The sequence below is a fragment of the Amphiura filiformis genome, chromosome 14 (assembly GCF_039555335.1).
Source record: "Amphiura filiformis chromosome 14, Afil_fr2py, whole genome shotgun sequence".
NCBI classification, from domain to species: Eukaryota; Metazoa; Echinodermata; class Ophiuroidea; order Amphilepidida; family Amphiuridae; genus Amphiura; species Amphiura filiformis.
The window spans coordinates 1,140,557-1,160,013 of NC_092641.1; the positions used below are offsets into that span (position 1 = coordinate 1,140,557).

General features: G+C 37.7%; 1 protein-coding gene and 1 long non-coding RNA gene across 2 annotated transcripts in view; both read left to right on the forward strand.

The window, feature by feature from the left end:
- Nucleotides 1–313: 313 nt before the first annotated feature.
- LOC140168885 (uncharacterized) lies at nt 314–7,674 on the forward strand. The gene is made up of 3 exons (XR_011861265.1): nt 314–396; nt 7,036–7,308; nt 7,611–7,674. It is a non-coding gene; the product is annotated as an uncharacterized lncRNA (long non-coding RNA).
- A 1-nt stretch (nt 7,675) lies between these two features.
- LOC140170521 (neuropilin-1a-like) overlaps nt 7,676–19,457 on the forward strand; it is a 63,829-nt gene continuing 52,047 nt past the window's right edge. The window contains exons 1-4 of the mRNA XM_072193875.1: nt 7,676–7,859; nt 9,112–9,354; nt 10,460–10,729; nt 16,238–16,542. Coding sequence (XP_072049976.1) covers nt 9,150–9,354; nt 10,460–10,729; nt 16,238–16,542 — 780 coding nt within the window. The 5' untranslated portion in view covers nt 7,676–7,859; nt 9,112–9,149. The remainder of the gene's footprint in view (nt 7,860–9,111; nt 9,355–10,459; nt 10,730–16,237; nt 16,543–19,457) is intronic.

Consider the following 19,457-nt stretch of genomic DNA (forward strand, 5'->3'; position numbering starts at 1 on the left):
CTAGAAATTAGCTAGTAATTTTAGTGTATTCAAATACAATACAATCGCGTGAACATCAGAATTTTGCAAATAATTGAGGGTGTCCTCCTCGCAAATGCTATAATATGGTGCGAAGCCTAATAATATAATGTCATTGTGTAGTTGTAACCAATCGCCACTCAAATCGTCACCCAAAGTAGACACGTGGCATTCAGTTGCAGAACTGACATTTCTAGATAAGTCCACTGATTCCACTGTAGCATTCGATATCAATTGATCAGCATAGCGCTTTAAGAGTTACTAAAGAACGACCTGTTTCTTTATCAACGTTACACTTTGAAGAAGATGAACATAAAAAGAATATGACAATGGAATTTGATGTTTCTTTTATTTTCATCATCACCATAACATTGATAGGTGAGTGCACATTTTTTATTCAAGTCTTGTGTAGAAAAGAGAAAAGAAAAGGGAAGCCGTTATTTTAGAGCATATATACAAACTTAAATGTATTGCTGGAATACAAATGTATTTTTGTATATTGATATCAAAGGATAGCCATAGGACTCATCTGTCCAATGATACCAACAATAAGTACTAGCATTATCTAAATGACGTCACTATCATATCACAAGTGCGCCCAAGCATAACTCTGAAATATTCGAAATTTGTACAAAATAATGAAGTAATAGGCCAGAAATGATTGATTTTGCCTAAAATGTCACACATCCGCACTCAAATCGAAAAAAAAAAAAAAACCCAGATTTGTGGCTAATATGAATGAAGAGCATTAAACTCTCTTTAATCTCTTTAATTTTTGGCAAGAGCAAAAATAAATATCAGCGGATTTCCTCTGCCCTTGAAGTCTGATTGTTGTTATGTCTCCGCATGGTCCCAAGATTAGTACAAATCACTTTGTCGCATACAGTATTTGAGCATTTGGTGCACCTGGAGGGATAATGTAAGAACAGGGTTAACGATTATTTATACACTTTTCTAGATTTTCTAGTTAGAGAGAAAACAATCTGCATGGATGATAATTGTTCAGAAATCACCATTTAACGTGTGGGGTATTGGCTGTTGCAATTTAGGATTTGTTTTGAGTGAGAATTTTGTTTGAGTGACAATTTGCATAAAAAAACATTGGGTGCTGGCGGGATCTTCTCTAGCTCTTTCTATCATTACCTAAACATGTCATGTCTCGTCTAAAAGGGAGCTGGGACACAGTAGAGTATGCTGATGTCTTCTTCAACTGGTCCAAAATCATCATCTATTCCTACTCAACCAGCTCTGGATGTTGTTCAAATACATAACACCTTTTCCTGCCAAACCCATCAAATGACAGTCCGTGTGGGGTATTGGTTGTTGTATTATAGCGTGGAATCCCAACATGTTGTCATTTACTTTCTCTGGTAGCGTTTCAGCAATTTTGTTTTGTCGAACCGAAGATAGGACTTAAGCTCGGCGCGCCGTGGCCCCCAGCTTGGCGCTCTTTAAGGGTAAGGGTATCGCGATACTGAAGTTGAATGTCGAGGGTCTTACCCATGCTAAATTAGCCATCATTGAACAACTGACATGCCAATAGAGCAACTGTAGTCCTGCAGAAAAGACACGTCAGTGGTGTAGCCAGAACATATTCAAAAGGGTGGAAGGAGGCAACTTTCAAGGGGGAGGGGGAAATTGACGATAATTGTCAAAAATGGGCCAAAAGGCACAAACAAGGTCTATCGAACTTAAATATCAGTGCGGCCAGCTGCGCCCATTAGCAACACCACGGCATGGTTATTGTCGATATGTCGCATGTTCAGTTATTATTCACATTATAGTAATCGTTGACGATTACGCAGCTAGCAGGGAAAGTCAATGTAATCAATGTAAAAGTTAATGTATTCAATGTATTCAATGTATTCAAGGAGAAAGTCAATGGATTCAAGGAGAAAGATAGCACTCATGGCTTACAAGATCTGTAAACCATAACACTAAAAATTTGGAGGATGAACTCTAACCCTACTGCTACAGCTGCTCTAAGTGTTGTCGTCGATTTTGCGTTATTATTGTCGCCGATTGTGTTAAACACCAAAGTGTCTGATCTCCAATGTCACAATGCAATAAACTACACCAGACACAAAAAGGAAACTCGTCAGTTATAGTCATCCTTGCTGTTCAACAACCTGATAATGTTGGATTATTCTGTAAAATACATTTTTAAGTGGACTTTACTTTCTTATTTGACACCCTGTTCGTCAAAATCGAACACGAATTGACCAAGATATGTGCCTCCAAACCATCAAGCACTACGGGCAATCAATAAAGCACACATTATGTAACAAGCACGGTTGATTGGTCCGTGGTGCCTGTATGCAATACAACGATGCGTTCCCATTGAAAATCGTCAAAATTGCAACTTTTGATTTTGGGGTTTGAGGGTTTGAAGACGCATATCTCGGTTTTCACGAACAGGGTGTCAAATAAGAAAGCAAAGTCCAATTAGCAAATTGTATATTTCAAAAGAAGCAAGGACGACTATAACTGACGAGTTTCTTTTTGTGCTTGGTGTATATGTATTCAACAGTCATAGACAGATGGTTGAGCTCAAGATGTGGAGTAAAGCCTACCGTAGAACAGGGTAGCTTTAGCAAGCAGGGGTAACTCTGGTCACGTTTTCCAAGTTCAATAATTCTATCAGAAATTGAGAGCAAACGTTGTTTCCCAAAAAGCGATACATTTATATATGGCAACATTTTAAGAAGTCTTAAATTTGTTAAGTGTTTTAGCTTTTATAAAACTCTCTGTAGGCAATCTTTGTGTGTCCTTTTGAAAATATTACAAAAAGGTTTGTTTGTGTGTATTTTTATTGGGATAATCGACAGTGCAGAACCGGCTTTGGTACAGAACGTTAAGTTTGCACTTTGTTAATTGCCTTGACACCATGAAGAAATAAATGAACGCCCTTAATGATCTTTCTAATGACAGAATTTTGCACTGAAAGCATTTAAAATAGATGTAGTGGAAATTTTTATAGCACCGCCAAGTGATGAGTATCCATTAATTGGCAACGTAGACATTAACATTAATATGATGAGAAAAGTTAATTAACATGGTGGATAGAATCGGTTTAACTATCTTTTCACAATGTGTTCGATTATCTAAATGACGTCACTATCATATCACAAGTGCGCCCAAGCATAACTATGAAATATTCGAAATTTGTACAAAATAATGAAGTAATAGGCCAGAAATGATTGATTTTGCCTAAAATGTCACACATCCGCACTCAAATCGAAAACAAACAAAAAACCCAGATTTGTGGCTAATATGAATGAAGAGCATTAAACTCTCTTTAATCTCTTTAATTTTTGGCAAGAGCAAAAATAAATATCAGCGGATTTCCTCTGCCCTTGAAGTCTGATTGTTGTTATGTCTCCGCATGGTCCCAAGATTAGTACAAATCACTTTGTCGCATACAGTATTTGAGCATTTGGTGCACCTGGAGGGATAATGTAAGAACAGGGTTAACGATTATTTATACACTTTTCTAGATTTTCTAGTTAGAGAGAAAACAATCTGCATGGATGATAATTGTTCAGAAATCACCATTTAACGTGTGGGGTATTGGCTGTTGCAATTTAGGATTTGTTTTGAGTGAGAATTTTGTTTGAGTGACAATTTGCATAAAAAACATTGGGTGCTGGCGGGATCTTCTCTAGCTCTTTCTATCATTACCTAAACATGTCATGTCTCGTCTAAAAGGGAGCTGGGACACAGTAGAGTATGCTGATGTCTTCTTCAACTGGTCCAAAATCATCATCTATTCCTACTCAACCAGCTCTGGATGTTGTTCAAATACATAACACCTTTTCCTGCCAAACCCATCAAATGACAGTCCGTGTGGGGTATTGGTTGTTGTATTATAGCGTGGAATCCCAACATGTTGTCATTTACTTTCTCTGGTAGCGTTTCAGCAATTTTGTTTTGTCGAACCGAAGATAGGACTTAAGCTCGGCGCGCCGTGGCCCCCAGCTTGGCGCTCTTTAAGGGTAAGGGTATCGCGATACTGAAGTTGAATGTCGAGGGTCTTACCCATGCTAAATTAGCCATCATTGAACAACTGACATGCCAATAGAGCAACTGTAGTCCTGCAGAAAAGACACGTCAGTGGTGTAGCCAGAACATATTCAAAAGGGTGGAAGGAGGCAACTTTCAAGGGGGAGGGGGAAATTGACGATAATTGTCAAAAATGGGCCAAAAGGCACAAACAAGGTCTATCGAACTTAAATATCAGTGCGGCCAGCTGCCCCCATTAGCAACACCACGGCATGGTTATTGTCGATATGTCGCATGTTCAGTTATTATTCACATTATAGTAATCGTTGACGATTACGCAGCTAGCAGGGGAAAGTCAATGTAATCAATGTAAAAGTTAATGTATTCAATGTGTTCAATGTATTCAAGGAGAAAGTCAATGGATTCAAGGAGAAAGATAGCACTCAAGATCTGTAAACCATAACACTAAAAATTTGGAGGATGAACTCTAACCCTACTGCTACAGCTGCTCTAAGTGTTGTCGTCGATTTTGCGTTATTATTGTCGCCGATTGTGTTAAACACCAAAGTGTCTGATCTCCAATGTCACAATGCAATAAACTACACCAGACACAAAAGGAAACTCGTCAGTTATAGTCATCCTTGCTGTTCAACAACCTGATAATGTTGGATTATTCTGTAAAATACATTTTTAAGTGGACTTTACTTTCTTATTTGACACCCTGTTCGTCAAAATCGAACACGAATTGACCAAGATATGTGCCTCCAAACCATCAAGCACTACGGGCAATCAATAAAGCACACATTATGTAACAAGCACGGTTGATTGGTCCGTGGTGCCTGTATGCAATACAACGATGCGTTCCCATTGAAAATCGTCAAAATTGCAACTTTTGATTTTGGGGTTTGAGGGTTTGAAGACGCATATCTCGGTTTTCACGAACAGGGTGTCAAATAAGAAAGCAAAGTCCAATTAGCAAATTGTATATTTCAAAAGAAGCAAGGACGACTATAACTGACGAGTTTCTTTTTGTGCTTGGTGTATATGTATTCAACAGTCATAGACAGATGGTTGAGCTCAAGATGTGGAGTAAAGCCTACCGTAGAACAGGGTAGCTTTAGCAAGCAGGGGTAACTCTGGTCACGTTTTCCAAGTTCAATAATTCTATCAGAAATTGAGAGCAAACGTTGTTTCCCAAAAAGCGATACATTTATATATGGCAACATTTTAAGAAGTCTTAAATTTATTAAGTGTTTTTAGCTTTTATAAAACTCTCTGTAGGCAATCTTTGTGTGTCCTTTTGAAAATATAACAAAAAGGTTTGTTTGTGTGTATTTTTATTGTGATAATCGACAGTGCAGAACCGGCTTTGGTACAGAACGTTAAGTTTGCACTTTGTTAATTGCCTCGACACCATGAAGAAATAAATGAACGCCCTTAATGATCTTTCTAATGACAGAATTTTGCACTGAAAGCATTTAAAATAGATGTAGTGGAAATTTTTATAGCACCGCCAAGTGATGAGTATCCATTAATTGGCAACGTAGACATTAACATTAATATGATGAGAAAAGTTAATTAACATGGTGGATAGAATCGGTTTAACTATCTTTTCACAATGTGTTCGATAGTAATAATTATGAACTGTCAGATTTGACACACCATAAAATAAAATCAGTTCGAATAGTAGGCACCCTGATCACCTTATTTTTTACCATCTCAATTCAAAACTGATGCTTTTCTTTATCACACCATCCAACGCTTCCTTAAAATGGTTTGACCTTCCCCGTCACATTACCAGGGCCGGATTTGCCTTTTTGAGGGCCCTGTGCTAAGCCTCAAAATTTGAGGGTCAAACTCATCGTGAGGAAGGCATGTGCATTCAAGTTGCCAAGTTTTATGTATAAGATCGAATTTAGATATTCCGATTTTACTAGGACATTTGACATTTCTAAGCAAAGTGTGTGAAAAAATTCCATGTCAGGCGATCTTAGCCCAAAATGAAGGTGAAATTCGCTATATAAAGGGCCATTGCGCCTAATTTTGCGATTTACCCTATTTAGGATCAAAATATGGTATATTTTGGGGCTAAAAAGGAACATACACATGGCAAATTTTTGGGTCCCAACATTTTTGGGTCCCTAGGCCCGAGCCTATCTGGCCCAATGGTAAATCAGACCCTGCCCATTAAGGATATTAATTTGTTAATCCCACTTGAGAGATTACTTTCAGTCCATTCAATGTAATCCTTAGTACCAATATTGTGTTTTGTCATGTAGATGGGGAGGGGCATTATCGTAATATATGGGGTGTATTTTATTCTGCTTGACTAGGTGCAATATATTGGGGGCTTCATGCTTTTAATATAGTGCTGTTTTTAAAAATTGTACTTTTTATGTGTTATTATCTTTGTAATTTTTATGTGTATTTATACGTTTTATGACCAGTTTGCAAAGGTTGGTCCAGTCATATCTCAGATGTCAGTGCTTTTGCCATTTCTGCTGGACCTGGAAGCCCTTGCTTGCTGGTCTAATTTGGCTTTTCTATAAATAAACAAATGAATATAATCCTTAGTGCCAATATTGTGTTTTGTCATGTAGATGGGGAGGGGCATTATCGTAATATATGGGGTGTATTTTATTCTGCTTGACTAGGTGCAATATATTGGGGGCTTCATGCTTTTAATATAGTGCTGTTTTTAAAAATTGTACTTTGTATGTGTTATTATCTTTGTAATTTTTATGTGTATTTATACGTTTTATGACCAGTTTGCAAAGGTTGGTCCAGTCATATCTCAGATGTCAGTGCTTTTGCCATTTCTGCTGGACCTGGAAGCCCTTGCTTGCTGTCTAATTTGGCTTTTCTATAAATAAACAAATGAATATAATGTCACTGACCTGACGAGATTTCGGAAGCAATTTTTGTTTGACCTTGCTACAGATACTACTGTATGGTAGTGACTTTTTATACATTTATTTTTACAATTGGTTCACTATTTTGTCAATATGTTAACAGCTCATTTAGGTGTGGTGCAGACTACCGTTTGTATTCTTGAAAAAAGACCAGATGCTTCTAGAGGCGGTGTCTTAAGATGGTCTCTTCCATATAAGGAAATATGTTTTTGCCAAGCAGTTGTAGCACCTAAACATACAAAATCTTGTCCAAGAAGGAAAGAAGATTATGAAGATGTCGACCTGTGGTTTTTAGACGACCCATACTTATTGATTATGAGACAAAATTGGAAGAAGGTCATACTTGATGAACTTATGTACCGCACTACATATTGTGGTAAGAAACTATTCCTTGTTATTGTTATTAGTGCAATTATTTTTTATTGTTATTATCATCGTCATCATCATCGTCATAATCATCATCATCATCATCATCATCGTCATCATCATCATCATCATCACCATCATCATCATCATCATCATCATCTTCATCATCATCATCATCATAATCATCATCATCATCTTCATCATCATAACCATCGTCGTCGTCGTCGTCGTTGTCGTCATTATAATTTTTGAAAATTACGTTTACTTTGCGTGGAATACAAAAGTCAATATCTGAGTTTTTGGTTCACCCAGACATACGCCAAGCACCAGTGACGGTTTCATGTCCGACAAACCAAAATATGGAGGCAGATCCCGGTAAAGCCACCGCCGTGGTTGTGTACGAGAATCCCACTGCTGCAGATCAATCTGGTGCTAAAGTGAGCGTAGTGTGCTACCCACCATCTGGATCAGTATTTACTATCGGACAAACAACGGTCACGTGCGTAGCAGGAGACCACAGCGAGAACAGCGTAACATGCGACTTTCAAGTTGATATAAAAGGTAAGTCGGTATAATGAAGTTGTTTTAATTGCGTTGTATCAACAAATGAATGTCCACCCACACAACAAACGTACACACGTATTATAGATACACCCCCCACAGTGTCTTCGACCCTATATCTTCATGGCAGGAATCGCCATGGTAGGTTAAATCCACAGCTACGATTAGCCATTTGGTTCAAACCTTTAAAGCTCTTTTAAACTAATAATTAGTCGAGGGACATAACTAAGGCTACTCACAATAGCCGGGTAATCGATCTTGGTTGTGCGTGATTGCTTGTATACCCCATTGAGGTCAATGGTCATCGACTTTATACTGCCTACAGTGAGTGCAGCTGTACTACACGCTGCACGCTGTAGTCCATAACAGGACCAACGCAATATAAAATGGTCAAATTTTGAGTTCAAAGCGCACGGCCAATTTTCAAAGCGCATTCTAGCGACTATCATATCTGTTCAACACGTATTTCCAAGTTTATGAGACCAAATCTGGTTTCTTGAGAAAAAAATCATGACGGGAGATATTCATCATTTTCTAACCCGGTATCAGAAGATTTTCGTCTGATATCAAAATCGTGCATAGCAATTCACGTGTATCGATCCCGTGTATTCATTTTAGTGTCCCTTCTGCACCAAATAATTATTAGCCAGGCGGTAACGGTGTGCCCCCACACGCGTGCGCGGGAAAGGGTCACCCTTGCATGCTGAAATATATACAAGAATCCCCTCTGGCTTTAAATGACAATAAAGATACCTGGCCCCTACTCTGCGCATGCCCAGTGCTGCCCCTCTTTGGCTGTTCATCTTCAATGCACATGCATGCAGGTTGTATATTGAATGACGATTTCCAATTGGACCAAAGTTTGGGTTTTGAGAGCGCTCTTTAGAGGCTGAGAACGTGGAAATATGAAGCCGGGGTCAAAGACCAAGCTTCTTTGAGGATGACATACGTAGATGGTACAACGATATTTATTAGTTATATTGTTTAATAACGAACAAGTCACAAGCTCACACAGGGCTCAAATCTAATGGTTAGTTTACTGCTACTTTACTTTTTTGTATTAAAGTTAATAGACTATCGTCTTCTTTTCGCATTTATTGTAACATTATTTTAGAACAAGTTCGGGCTTGTAAAATTACTGTCGGAGGTGTAACTTTTTAGAATTACCCGACTGGCTAGTGCCAAAAAAGTTAAGGTCGAGCCCTGACTACATGTTACGTAGTTCTACATGTTACATCGTTCCTCATTTTAGATGTAGAAGCACCAGTGATCGGGTCATGTCCTGCAGACATGGAATTGGAGACGGATCCAGGCAAAGCCACGGCCATAGTTATATACCAGACTCCTACTGCTACTGATAACTCTGGTGAGGTGAGCGTAGTGTGTAACCCGGCATCTGGATCTCAGTTTCCTATAGGACAAACAACGGTCACGTGCGTAGCAGGAGACAGCAGCAAGAACAACGAGACATGTGATTTTGTTGTCGACATCAAAGGTAGGTCTGATCATGCTGATAAGCGTATCTTATTTTCCACCAACATCTACGTTACAAACGTAGTGAATATTCAAATTGGGAATTCGGAATAGGAGAGTCAAGTTGGCACGTGGCAGATTTTGTCTACTGTAACATCGCGAATAAACAACTTTTTTGAGAAAATCGGGTTTAAAGAAATGTCAATATAAAAATCTAGTCGTGTAAATCAGACATTCATTATATTTTGAGCATTTTGTAATTTCTTTCAAAAGAAATAAAGACACATGATTACTGGCAAATTGAAAGTAATAAATACAAAACGATACGTCACTATGGAAAACACACAACATCGGCTGTATCACATAGTGATGTATTAGACATTTTTGAGGAAATTGGTATATTAGTTTGTTATGTTCTGCTCTATATATTCACCAAAAACCTTGCCTCAAAAAGCGAACATTAAGACCATACAATAAACTCTATTGAAGAATAAATTCAATTCGCGAGATTAAAAAAAACACTCCATTTTATTTATACCAGGTAAATATGACTGGAGTCACGTCTTTAGTATCGTACTTTGAACACCAATAATTCATTCGCTGATTCAAAAATCGCTAGTGATCAAACGCTGGTATTGTTTGTACCAGCGCGGCGTTCAGTCGTGCCTAGCGACGTATAGCGACACAGCTGTTTACTTTCAAGACACTGATAGACGGTTTTTAGTGGCCTAGAAATATTTCAAACATAATTTTGTTGATGATTTGTTCTGGATGGGTCAGAAAGTTTTGTAATTATGTTAAAACGGTCATTTTTTCCCAGTACCTATCCCGGGTACCTGATCACAAGTAGTTAACTTCATTTGTAATTATTGAGGTTGAAGGGTATTCAAGCCATCTCCCAAATTATGGCGGTTGAGCTCCCAACCCCTGGTTCCTGAGCCTATGGTTGTCACCATGTTACAATTTTGAAAACATCTTTAGTGCCAGTAATTTGAAATTAATTCCTGAAATACTCTTGTTTTTGATATAGCAATCTAAATGTATTGAAAGTCAAATTTCAGGAGGTCCTCCTATTCCATACATGCATACTATACATTGTATCTTGTTTCATGCTACAATTACCACAGAAGGTATCACAACAGAGAGTCCAACATCAAATGCAAATGCCCCATCAAGTAGTGAACCTACAACTACAACTACAAGTTCCAACGACAATGGAGAGAGCACCACTGAATTCAGTACCCCTGGATCGACCACTCCTGGACATACCACACAGGGATCAACCACCCAGGGATTAACCAACCCGGATTCAACCACTCCTGGATCGACCGCCCTTGCATCAACCACCCAGGGATTAACTACCCGAGGACCAACTACACCAGAATCGACCACCTTTGGTAGGTTGACCATTTAAATTACCGGTATATTCAGTACAATACCATATTTATAAACACAAAGGAACGCCGAAAACGACGATACCAAATTCGGGTGAGTGTTGTAACCGCACGTAAACACGTTCAGAAAATGGGCGGCCGTGAGGGCCAAAAGGGTCTCAAAACCAGACAAGGGTCTCAAAAGTACAATAAGGTCTTAAAAACACATAAAGGTCTCAGAAATAAACACACAACAAGGTCTCAAAAGTATAATAAGGTCTCAAAAACACAGAAAGCTCTCAGAAACAAACACACAGTAATGTCTCAATAGCACAATACGGTCTCAAAAACAGAGACAGGTCTCAAATACAGAGAAACGTCTCAAAAACAGAGAAACGTCTCAAAAACAGAGAAAGGTCTCAAAAACAGAGAAAGGTCTCAAAAACAGAGAAAGGTCTCAAATACAGAGAAAGGTCTCAAAACAGAGAAAGGTCTCAAAAACAGAGAAAGGTCTCAAATACAGAGAAAGGTCTCAAAAACAGAGAAAGGTCTCAAAAACAGAGAAAGGTCTCAAACACAGAGAAAGGTTTCAAAAACAGAGAAAGGTCTCAAATACAGAGAAAGGTCTCAAAACAGAGAAAGGTCTCAAAAACAGAGAAAGGTCTCAAATACAGAGAAAGGTCTCAAAACAGAGAAAGGTCTCAAATATAGAGAAAGGTCTCAAAAACAGAGAAAGGTCTCATAAACAGAGAAAGGTCTCAAAAACAGAAAAGGTCTCAAAAACAGAGAAAGGTCTCAAAAACAGAAAAAGGTCTCAAAAACACGTTATGGTCTCAAAAACACGTGAGGGCCAAAAGGGTCTCAAAACCACACAAGGGTCTCAAAAGTACAATAAGGTCTTAAAAACACACTAAGGTCTCAGAAAAAAACACACAACAAGGCCTCAAAAGTATAATAAGGTCTCAACAACACAGAAAGCTCTCAGAAACAAACACACAGTAATGTCTCAATAGCACAATACGGTCTCAAAAACAGAGAAAGGTCTCAAATACAGAGAAACGTCTCCAAAACAGAGAAACGTCTCAAAAACAGAGAAGGTCTTAAAAAAAGGTCTTAAAAACAGAGAAAGGTCTCAAAAACAGAGAAAGGTCTCAAATACAGAGAAAGGTCTCAAAACAGAGAAAGGTCTCAAAAACAGAGAAAGGTCTCAAATACAGAGAAAGGTCTCAAAAACAGAGAAAGGTCTCAAAAACAGAGAAAGGTCTCAAAAACAGAGAAAGGTTTCAAAAACAGAGAAAGGTATCAAATACAGAGGAAGGTCTCAAAACAGAGAAAGGTCTCAAAAACAGAGAACGGTCTCAAATACAGAGAAAGGTCTCAAAAACAGAGAAAGGTCTCAAATACAGAGAAAGGTCTCAAAAACAGAGAAAGGTCTCAAAAACAGAGAAAGGTCTCAAAAACAGAAAAGGTCTCAAAAACAGAGAAAGGTCTCAAAAACAGAAAAAGGTCTCAAAAACAGAAAAATGTCTCAAAAACACGTTATGGTCTCAAAAACACGTTATGGTCTCAAAAACACGTTATGGTCTCAAAAACATGTTATGGTCTCAAAAACACGTTATGGTTTTAAAAACACGTTATGGTCTCAAAAACACGTTATGGTCTCAAAACACGTTATGGTCTCAAAAACACGTTATGGTCTCAAAAACACGTTATGGTCTCAAAAACACGTTATGGTCTCAAAAACACGTTATGGTCTCAAAAACACGTTATGGTCTCAAAAACACGTTATGGTCTTAAAAGTACGTCAAGGTCTCAAACCAGGTATTATATACAACCGACTGTTATATGTGCAGTACCGCATGCAGTACTGCACACATCAGCTTGCAGTTTCGCATGCGAAACTACACATTCCGTCACGCACTTCCGCATGAGGAACTACATATCCCAACTTGCATGGGGAACTGCAATATTTTTGGTGCATTTCCGCATGGGGAATTGCAATATTTTTGGTGTATTTCCGCATGGTGAACTGCAATATTTTTGGTGTATTTCCGCATGGGGAACTGCAATATTTTTGGTGTATTTTCACATGGGGAACTGCAATATTTTTGGTGTATTTCCTCATGTGGAACTGCAATTTGTTTGTGGCATTTCCGTATGCAAAATTAGCTATGCGCATACTTAATATTTTTTAGAATTATGCAAATATGGGATTGAAAATGCAAAAACTAAAACAAGCAATACATTTCAACAGTATACATGCCAAATTTTAACTCTGTAGGTGGTAGGGTTGAGGAGATTGAAATGACGTCCCAAAAATGTCAAATGTTCGCCCTTCCGGCGGCCATATTGGATACCTAAATTGCATTATTGAGTGAAATCGCTTAACTTTTGTCAGTCATCTAATTTGGGCCTAGAAAGAAAATAACCAGACTTGAGATAAAGAAAAAAGTTTTTCAGGGGTTTTCTATTACTCGTCATAATATATCATACTTATTGGGTTAGATGGTTTGTTTATCATATTTATGATATGAAGACCGGTGGCAATTGAGACATGCTGACGATTACCACTGATTACCGTAAACATCGGGAGTATATAAAACGGGGACCCCGAAAACGGGGACCCCCAAAACGGGGACCCCTTAGAATCACCCCATAAAGTTACTGACAAATTTTTAGGGGTCCCCGTTTTTCAACTTTGGGGTCCCCGTTTTACAGATTGACCCAGAGTAATCTGTAAAACGGGGACCCCAACAACGGGGACCCCTATTTTTTCACTCTATTTTAGGACTGATGAGTCTCCAAATCTCGACAAAATATTCACCATGGATATACTAATATTACAAATGTAATTTATGAAAGTAGTAAGCACTTCTTATATAATTGTCCAATATACAAAATTTTGGGGTCCCCGTTTTTAGGGTCCCCGTTTTACAGATTGACCTAGGGTAATAATATACACCATGGCGACTTCCAAGGCATCCAACACCAAACTCGGTTTAGGTTATTTAAACAAATATCATACACGTGTGAATAATAGGCCTACTCATTTGGCAATAGTGCTAATATCGCTAATCTGGACTGAATGCTTAGAGCAATAGATACAGCCAGTCGTATTTACATATCAATACCGAGGAAAGTAGGTTCGATGAAAGAAGATGATAATCTATTATCATCCTCTCTGGTTCGCTGCACCCAAGGCGGATCCATGGGTGCTTCCTATATCTTTATACATATAGAGGTTGTGCATATGACGTATCATACCTTAAATGTGGCGGACTACTCAAATGCATTCAACAAAAGCATGATTGCAATCTACCGCGACAATTCGTCTCACACACCTAACAAATGCACTACGATCAAATAGGTGGATGACAACATTTGATTGAATGGACTGCACACCGCCATGATTACGGTGAAGGACATCAGTTCAAATCCTTTGTTTGGAACCAATGAATAAAAGCATGCAGAGCCTCTATTTATCTCAGCATAGCGCCACCATGAGCTTGTTGCAATTGGGTTTAGATGTAGTCTCGGGTCAGACTTTATGCGGAAATCACGAACATACTAGGAACGACGAGCGTTAGGACCGACACAAACTGGCTATGTAGGAGACTAGTTTGGATGTGAACGACACTATGACGTTCTACCGCAAAATGTCGTAATACGTTACCCGTATGGCGTAAGCAGTGAACGCCTCTTCGTATATTTTGAAGTCGTAAAATTGAAACGGTATTATCTTATATGTATTTTATGTTATCTATTTGGATTTGGATTTGGATTATATACATTTGGATTTGGTTGTATGTGTATGTATGTATATATAATGACTGTATGTTTGATTATTCTCTCATACCTTTTTGAAGGTAGTTATAGAGTTTAATAAAACTGGTAAAACTTGTAAACTTGTAAACTTGCAATCTCTCTATTATTTGCTACCAACCGCAACACGACCGCCTTACGGGAATTCTACGATTGACCAATTCACAATAGATTTCACCCTCTAGAGGGCATACTAATTTATTTTCGACTAGTGCAGCGTGCGGTTTAGGTTCCCGTATCACGTTACACGTAAATTTCGCAATCTCTCTATTGTGCACATAGCCCCAAGATGTAACTTATGTTAGCCTTAAACCCAGATGTCCAAGTTCATTGTCAACAGGAAGCATTTTGTGTACAACTTAAAATATAGGCATTCTCTTTTTCATAATAATAATGTCAGGGCAGATTAAGGGTGTCACTGTTACTGTCAGGGTGGGTTAAGAGGCGTCACGGTGGTATCAGGGTAGGAGTGTACAGGGTGTATCAAAATGATTGGTACCGGGCTATAAATATATCAAAAATATAAAATTCCTAATTAATATAGTTTTTGTACTAGAAATAGAAAGAGGCATATGTTAACTTATTGGTCTAATAATCTGAAGTTGATAGGTTGATGCATCTGGGAGCTATTCTCATTTAAACGAAGATCGAAGTAATCATGGTTTTACTTACACAACACAAGATGCTTGAATCGTTTATTGCATACATGCTCTTCAATATCTCACCTCAGGCTACATAACATAAAATTGCTCTACACATGCTTTAAGAAAGTTCCTGAAATCCCTGCTTTCCGACTCTGGCAGTGTGAGGTGAAGCCATATCTTGAATGAACTTAACACCTGGGATAGATCCATTCTGTAACTGCCCATATCAAATTGTGAAACATTGCAAGTTATAGTATGTTTGCATGGAATACGCCGTGCTATTGAAAACTGTCTTCCAAATTTTCTCTGCACTTCTCCATAGGTTCGTGTCAACATGTATCATAAATGCACACTGAAGTGTGGAATACTGTGGAGCCATTCCAATAACTTTTACCAGGTCTAACCTACTGTCTACAGTCTATAGCCATTCTGCCACACCATCTACTTCGTAATCTCAATACTACAATTTAAATTACCGCCCTGGAAAGTGTTGATACACAAACTTTTTCCACCCCACCTAAATTATTCAAGTCCATAATATTACTCTCAACCAATAAATATTGATTAGAACATTTTTATATATTATGAATGAAGAAATAGGCAAGGAAAATATTAAACATTTCCATGATTTTCAACATATCTTTCTCACAAGGTATTTGCAGTAAAATAGAGCCTTGGAAATGGCTACTGATCCAGCGTTACATGGAAAGTGTAAAAACACCTACTTTCCTTTAAAATCATGTAACTTCTGAACAGAATGTGCGACCTTTATGATCTAAAATTCTTAGAGAAGATCAAACTACTATAATTACAATATTTAAACAATCAACCCCAAGCTGGCACAAAAATAAAAAATCGGCAAAAAATGAGAAGTCGTCGGTACAAATCATTTTGATACACCCTGTATGGTATTGTGTCGGTGGTGGTGTAAAGGTGAGATGGAGGTGGTCACGGGCATATATATGCGTGTTTGATCTATTTATCATTTGTTGTTATGTCTGGTCATTTCTTGATTTTTTTTTATTATTGATTTTTAAAAATGTATTCTCTATTTTGTTCATATTAGATTCACTATCATGTTCTTCTCCACTTGGAATGGAAAATCACCAGATTCCTGACTCAAGAATCACAAGCGAGAAAGATTCGTCATGGTACGATAACCAAGCATTAGGAGGCAGACTCAATAGCAATACCTATTGGGATACAACTACAACAGACAGCACCTGGATGCAGGTGTATCTTGGGTTGACAACGACAGTTGCTGGTCTTGTGACACAAGGAAATGATGTAAACTGGGTGACGAGCTACTATGTGTTGACACAAAGAGGTGAACTACAATATGTAACGCATGAGTCCAATGACTCCAGGAGGGTACGTAGCACTATTAAAAATGAACATACGAATTCGTTATGTTATGTAATGTTATGTTATGTAATATTATGTTATGTTATGTTATGTTATGTTATGTTATGTTATGTTATGTTAAGTTAAGTTAAGTTAAGTTATGTTATGTTATGTTATGTTATGTTATGTTATGTTATGTTATGTTATGCTATGCTATGCTATGCTATGCTATCCTATGCTATGCTATGTTATGTTATGTTATGTTATGTTATGTTATGTTATGCTACCTCAATTTTATTGAGTATCCCAAGAAGCGTCGAATACTAATTCACTCCTGTTCACTGCACTCAAGTATTTTAAGTTTACACACACAAACTGAAGAAGTTATAAAAAACATTCAAGAGTGTTTCTTAGATGACCTTTTCAATGCTGATTACGAAAAAATCACGTTGCCATGGTTACGAGGCTAAATTTTGCGCGTCAAATTAATCAAACAATTGCTTTAACAACCCGATTAGTTTGAGTTGCATGTTGTTTTAAACGAGTTTGATTTGTCCGATTAAAGCAATAATATGTGATTGCATGAAGAATGGATTCCTATTTAAATGTTTGTTTTTACTGATCACATTGTCCCCTGTCAATTTTGAGCCAAACAAGTGAGGTACAGACTTGACATTAAGTATGGAATATTTGGACTGGAAGGGGTCTGCATAAACCGCACGGGCTAAATATTAATTGGGGTGTCTCGGTGTAAAATAATTGTTTGACAGAAAATGTGCTTCTCATGAGTTTACATTTTGTGCTCATAATGTAGTGAATGTACCTAAAATGGCGGATTTAGGGAGACTGATTTTGAGCTTTGTAGGGGACACAATTTCGGACTGACTTTATGCAACATTGTTCTGTTATTATCAAATTTATTATGGTTTGAGGTGATATTTTCTAAACTTTGTTAGCAATTGGCATTCGTTACAGCTGAAATACATTTTCAATATACCAATTTTTGGAAAATGGAAGGAGCTTAAAAATATGACTCTTAAAAGTGATACGTACTCAGAAAGTTTGAACCTCAAGCCTCAATAAATTTGATAATATCGGAATAATCTTGTTAAAATTCGGAAATTTTACCTCCACAAAACTCAAATTCAGTCTCCTTAAATCCGCCATTTTAAGCTAACTGACTACATTATCAGCGCCACAATGTAAACTCATGGAAAGCACATTTTCTATCAATCAAATATTTTACACCATCTCCTGACACACTCCAATTAATATTTAGCCCGTGCGGTTTATGCAGACCCCTTCCAGACCGGTCTTGGAATTTTGTGAAAAAATATTCCATACTAAATGTAAAGTCTATAAAACGAAGGAAATTACTATTTCATTCCAGCGCCTACAATAAGTGTATTAGCTCGCCGATCGTATTATTATCATGATTAGCGTCACGCACTTGGGATGTACAAACAAGACGTAAGACGAATAGCGATACGTACATAGTTTATATGTCAAGACATAAGACGATTGGCGATATGCACACAGTTTATAGGTCACTGCTTCAATGATACAGATGCACGCGATGTCTTTAACCATCCTCTTTAACACCGGTGATCACCGGATTTAATGTAAAAACTTACATTTTACTTCAAGCTTTCACGTGGTATTTCAGTACACCACTGGGCATTACAATCATGCAAAAAGTAGAAATTCGAGAAAAATGGATGGCGTCGTTGTGGTGGAAATCACATATTATGGCTTTAACTTTATCATAGGAAGATGTTACAGATAAATTTGTTTTGCACAGTTTGAAGCCTCATTTGTCCAAATCGATGCAGAATTGTTGACACAATGACCTTGTGAAAGCACCTACCCAGGATTTTAAAGTTGCAGTAATTCGGACATCTCCAACAATCCAAAGATTCCAACGCAAGAACCAGAGGGCCTTGTTTGCCTTGGCTATGATATTATGGATGCTCCATTTTAAATTATGAGAAATATTTACTCCAAAGACATATTCCAGTTCATCATTACACATCGTACATGTACTAATGAGGGGATTTTTCTTGGTTGTGATTCTGAGTGTCTTACATTTAGCTGTATTTAAACGCATTTGCCATTTGCAGCCATTTGAATACCTGTATATTGAGATGTGTAAATGACTTTGCATAGAAGTACAGCTGTGAAGAGTAAAAACCCCCATGATGCTTTGTGAGTAAAGCATATTATCGAATGAGTAACAGCTCTGACGTCATCATTTTCATGTGGGTCCTCAATAATGGGTAAAGACCATTCTCTCACATGTGACTTCATCATTTTTAGATGGGGTATAAACCTAAGATGTTGAGTTGATTTGAGGAAAGAAATTATTATACTTAAAAGCAAAGATTCATGAAAAGAACTTGCAATGTATCATTAATCATCAACATTGGAATCGGTAGTTTTTTTTTACAAATCAAATCAATTCGCCACATGATCATTATCAACCACATCTAGCATTTCTCAAACCCTACACCCCTGTATTGGCGATACCATTTTACGACAGAAATATTTCTATTGAGACCTCACACAAAACAAGGTCGAATTTAGGGCATTTTTTTATAGGGCATTTCCTAGTTAACGTCACTGTGTAAAAAAATAACCGTCCAATATTTGTTGTACTCTCTGAAATTCTAGGAAATATAGTTTTGTAACATGTCCTAAATTTTTAGCTAATTTAGATATTTGGAAATATTCGCACTTTGGTGTTTTAGTAAGTAGGGCACGGCATGGCCTGCAAAATTCCCTGTGTAAATCGAATGCAACTTTTAGTGGCTATCACTCACTTGTAGACCGCTCTCTTCCGAAGGGCATTAAAGCTAAACCACTTGACGGATATTTTTGTACTTGCTGTCAATCAAGAATAATGTATACATTACATGTAGGCTAAAAACTGAGTATGTGGGGCA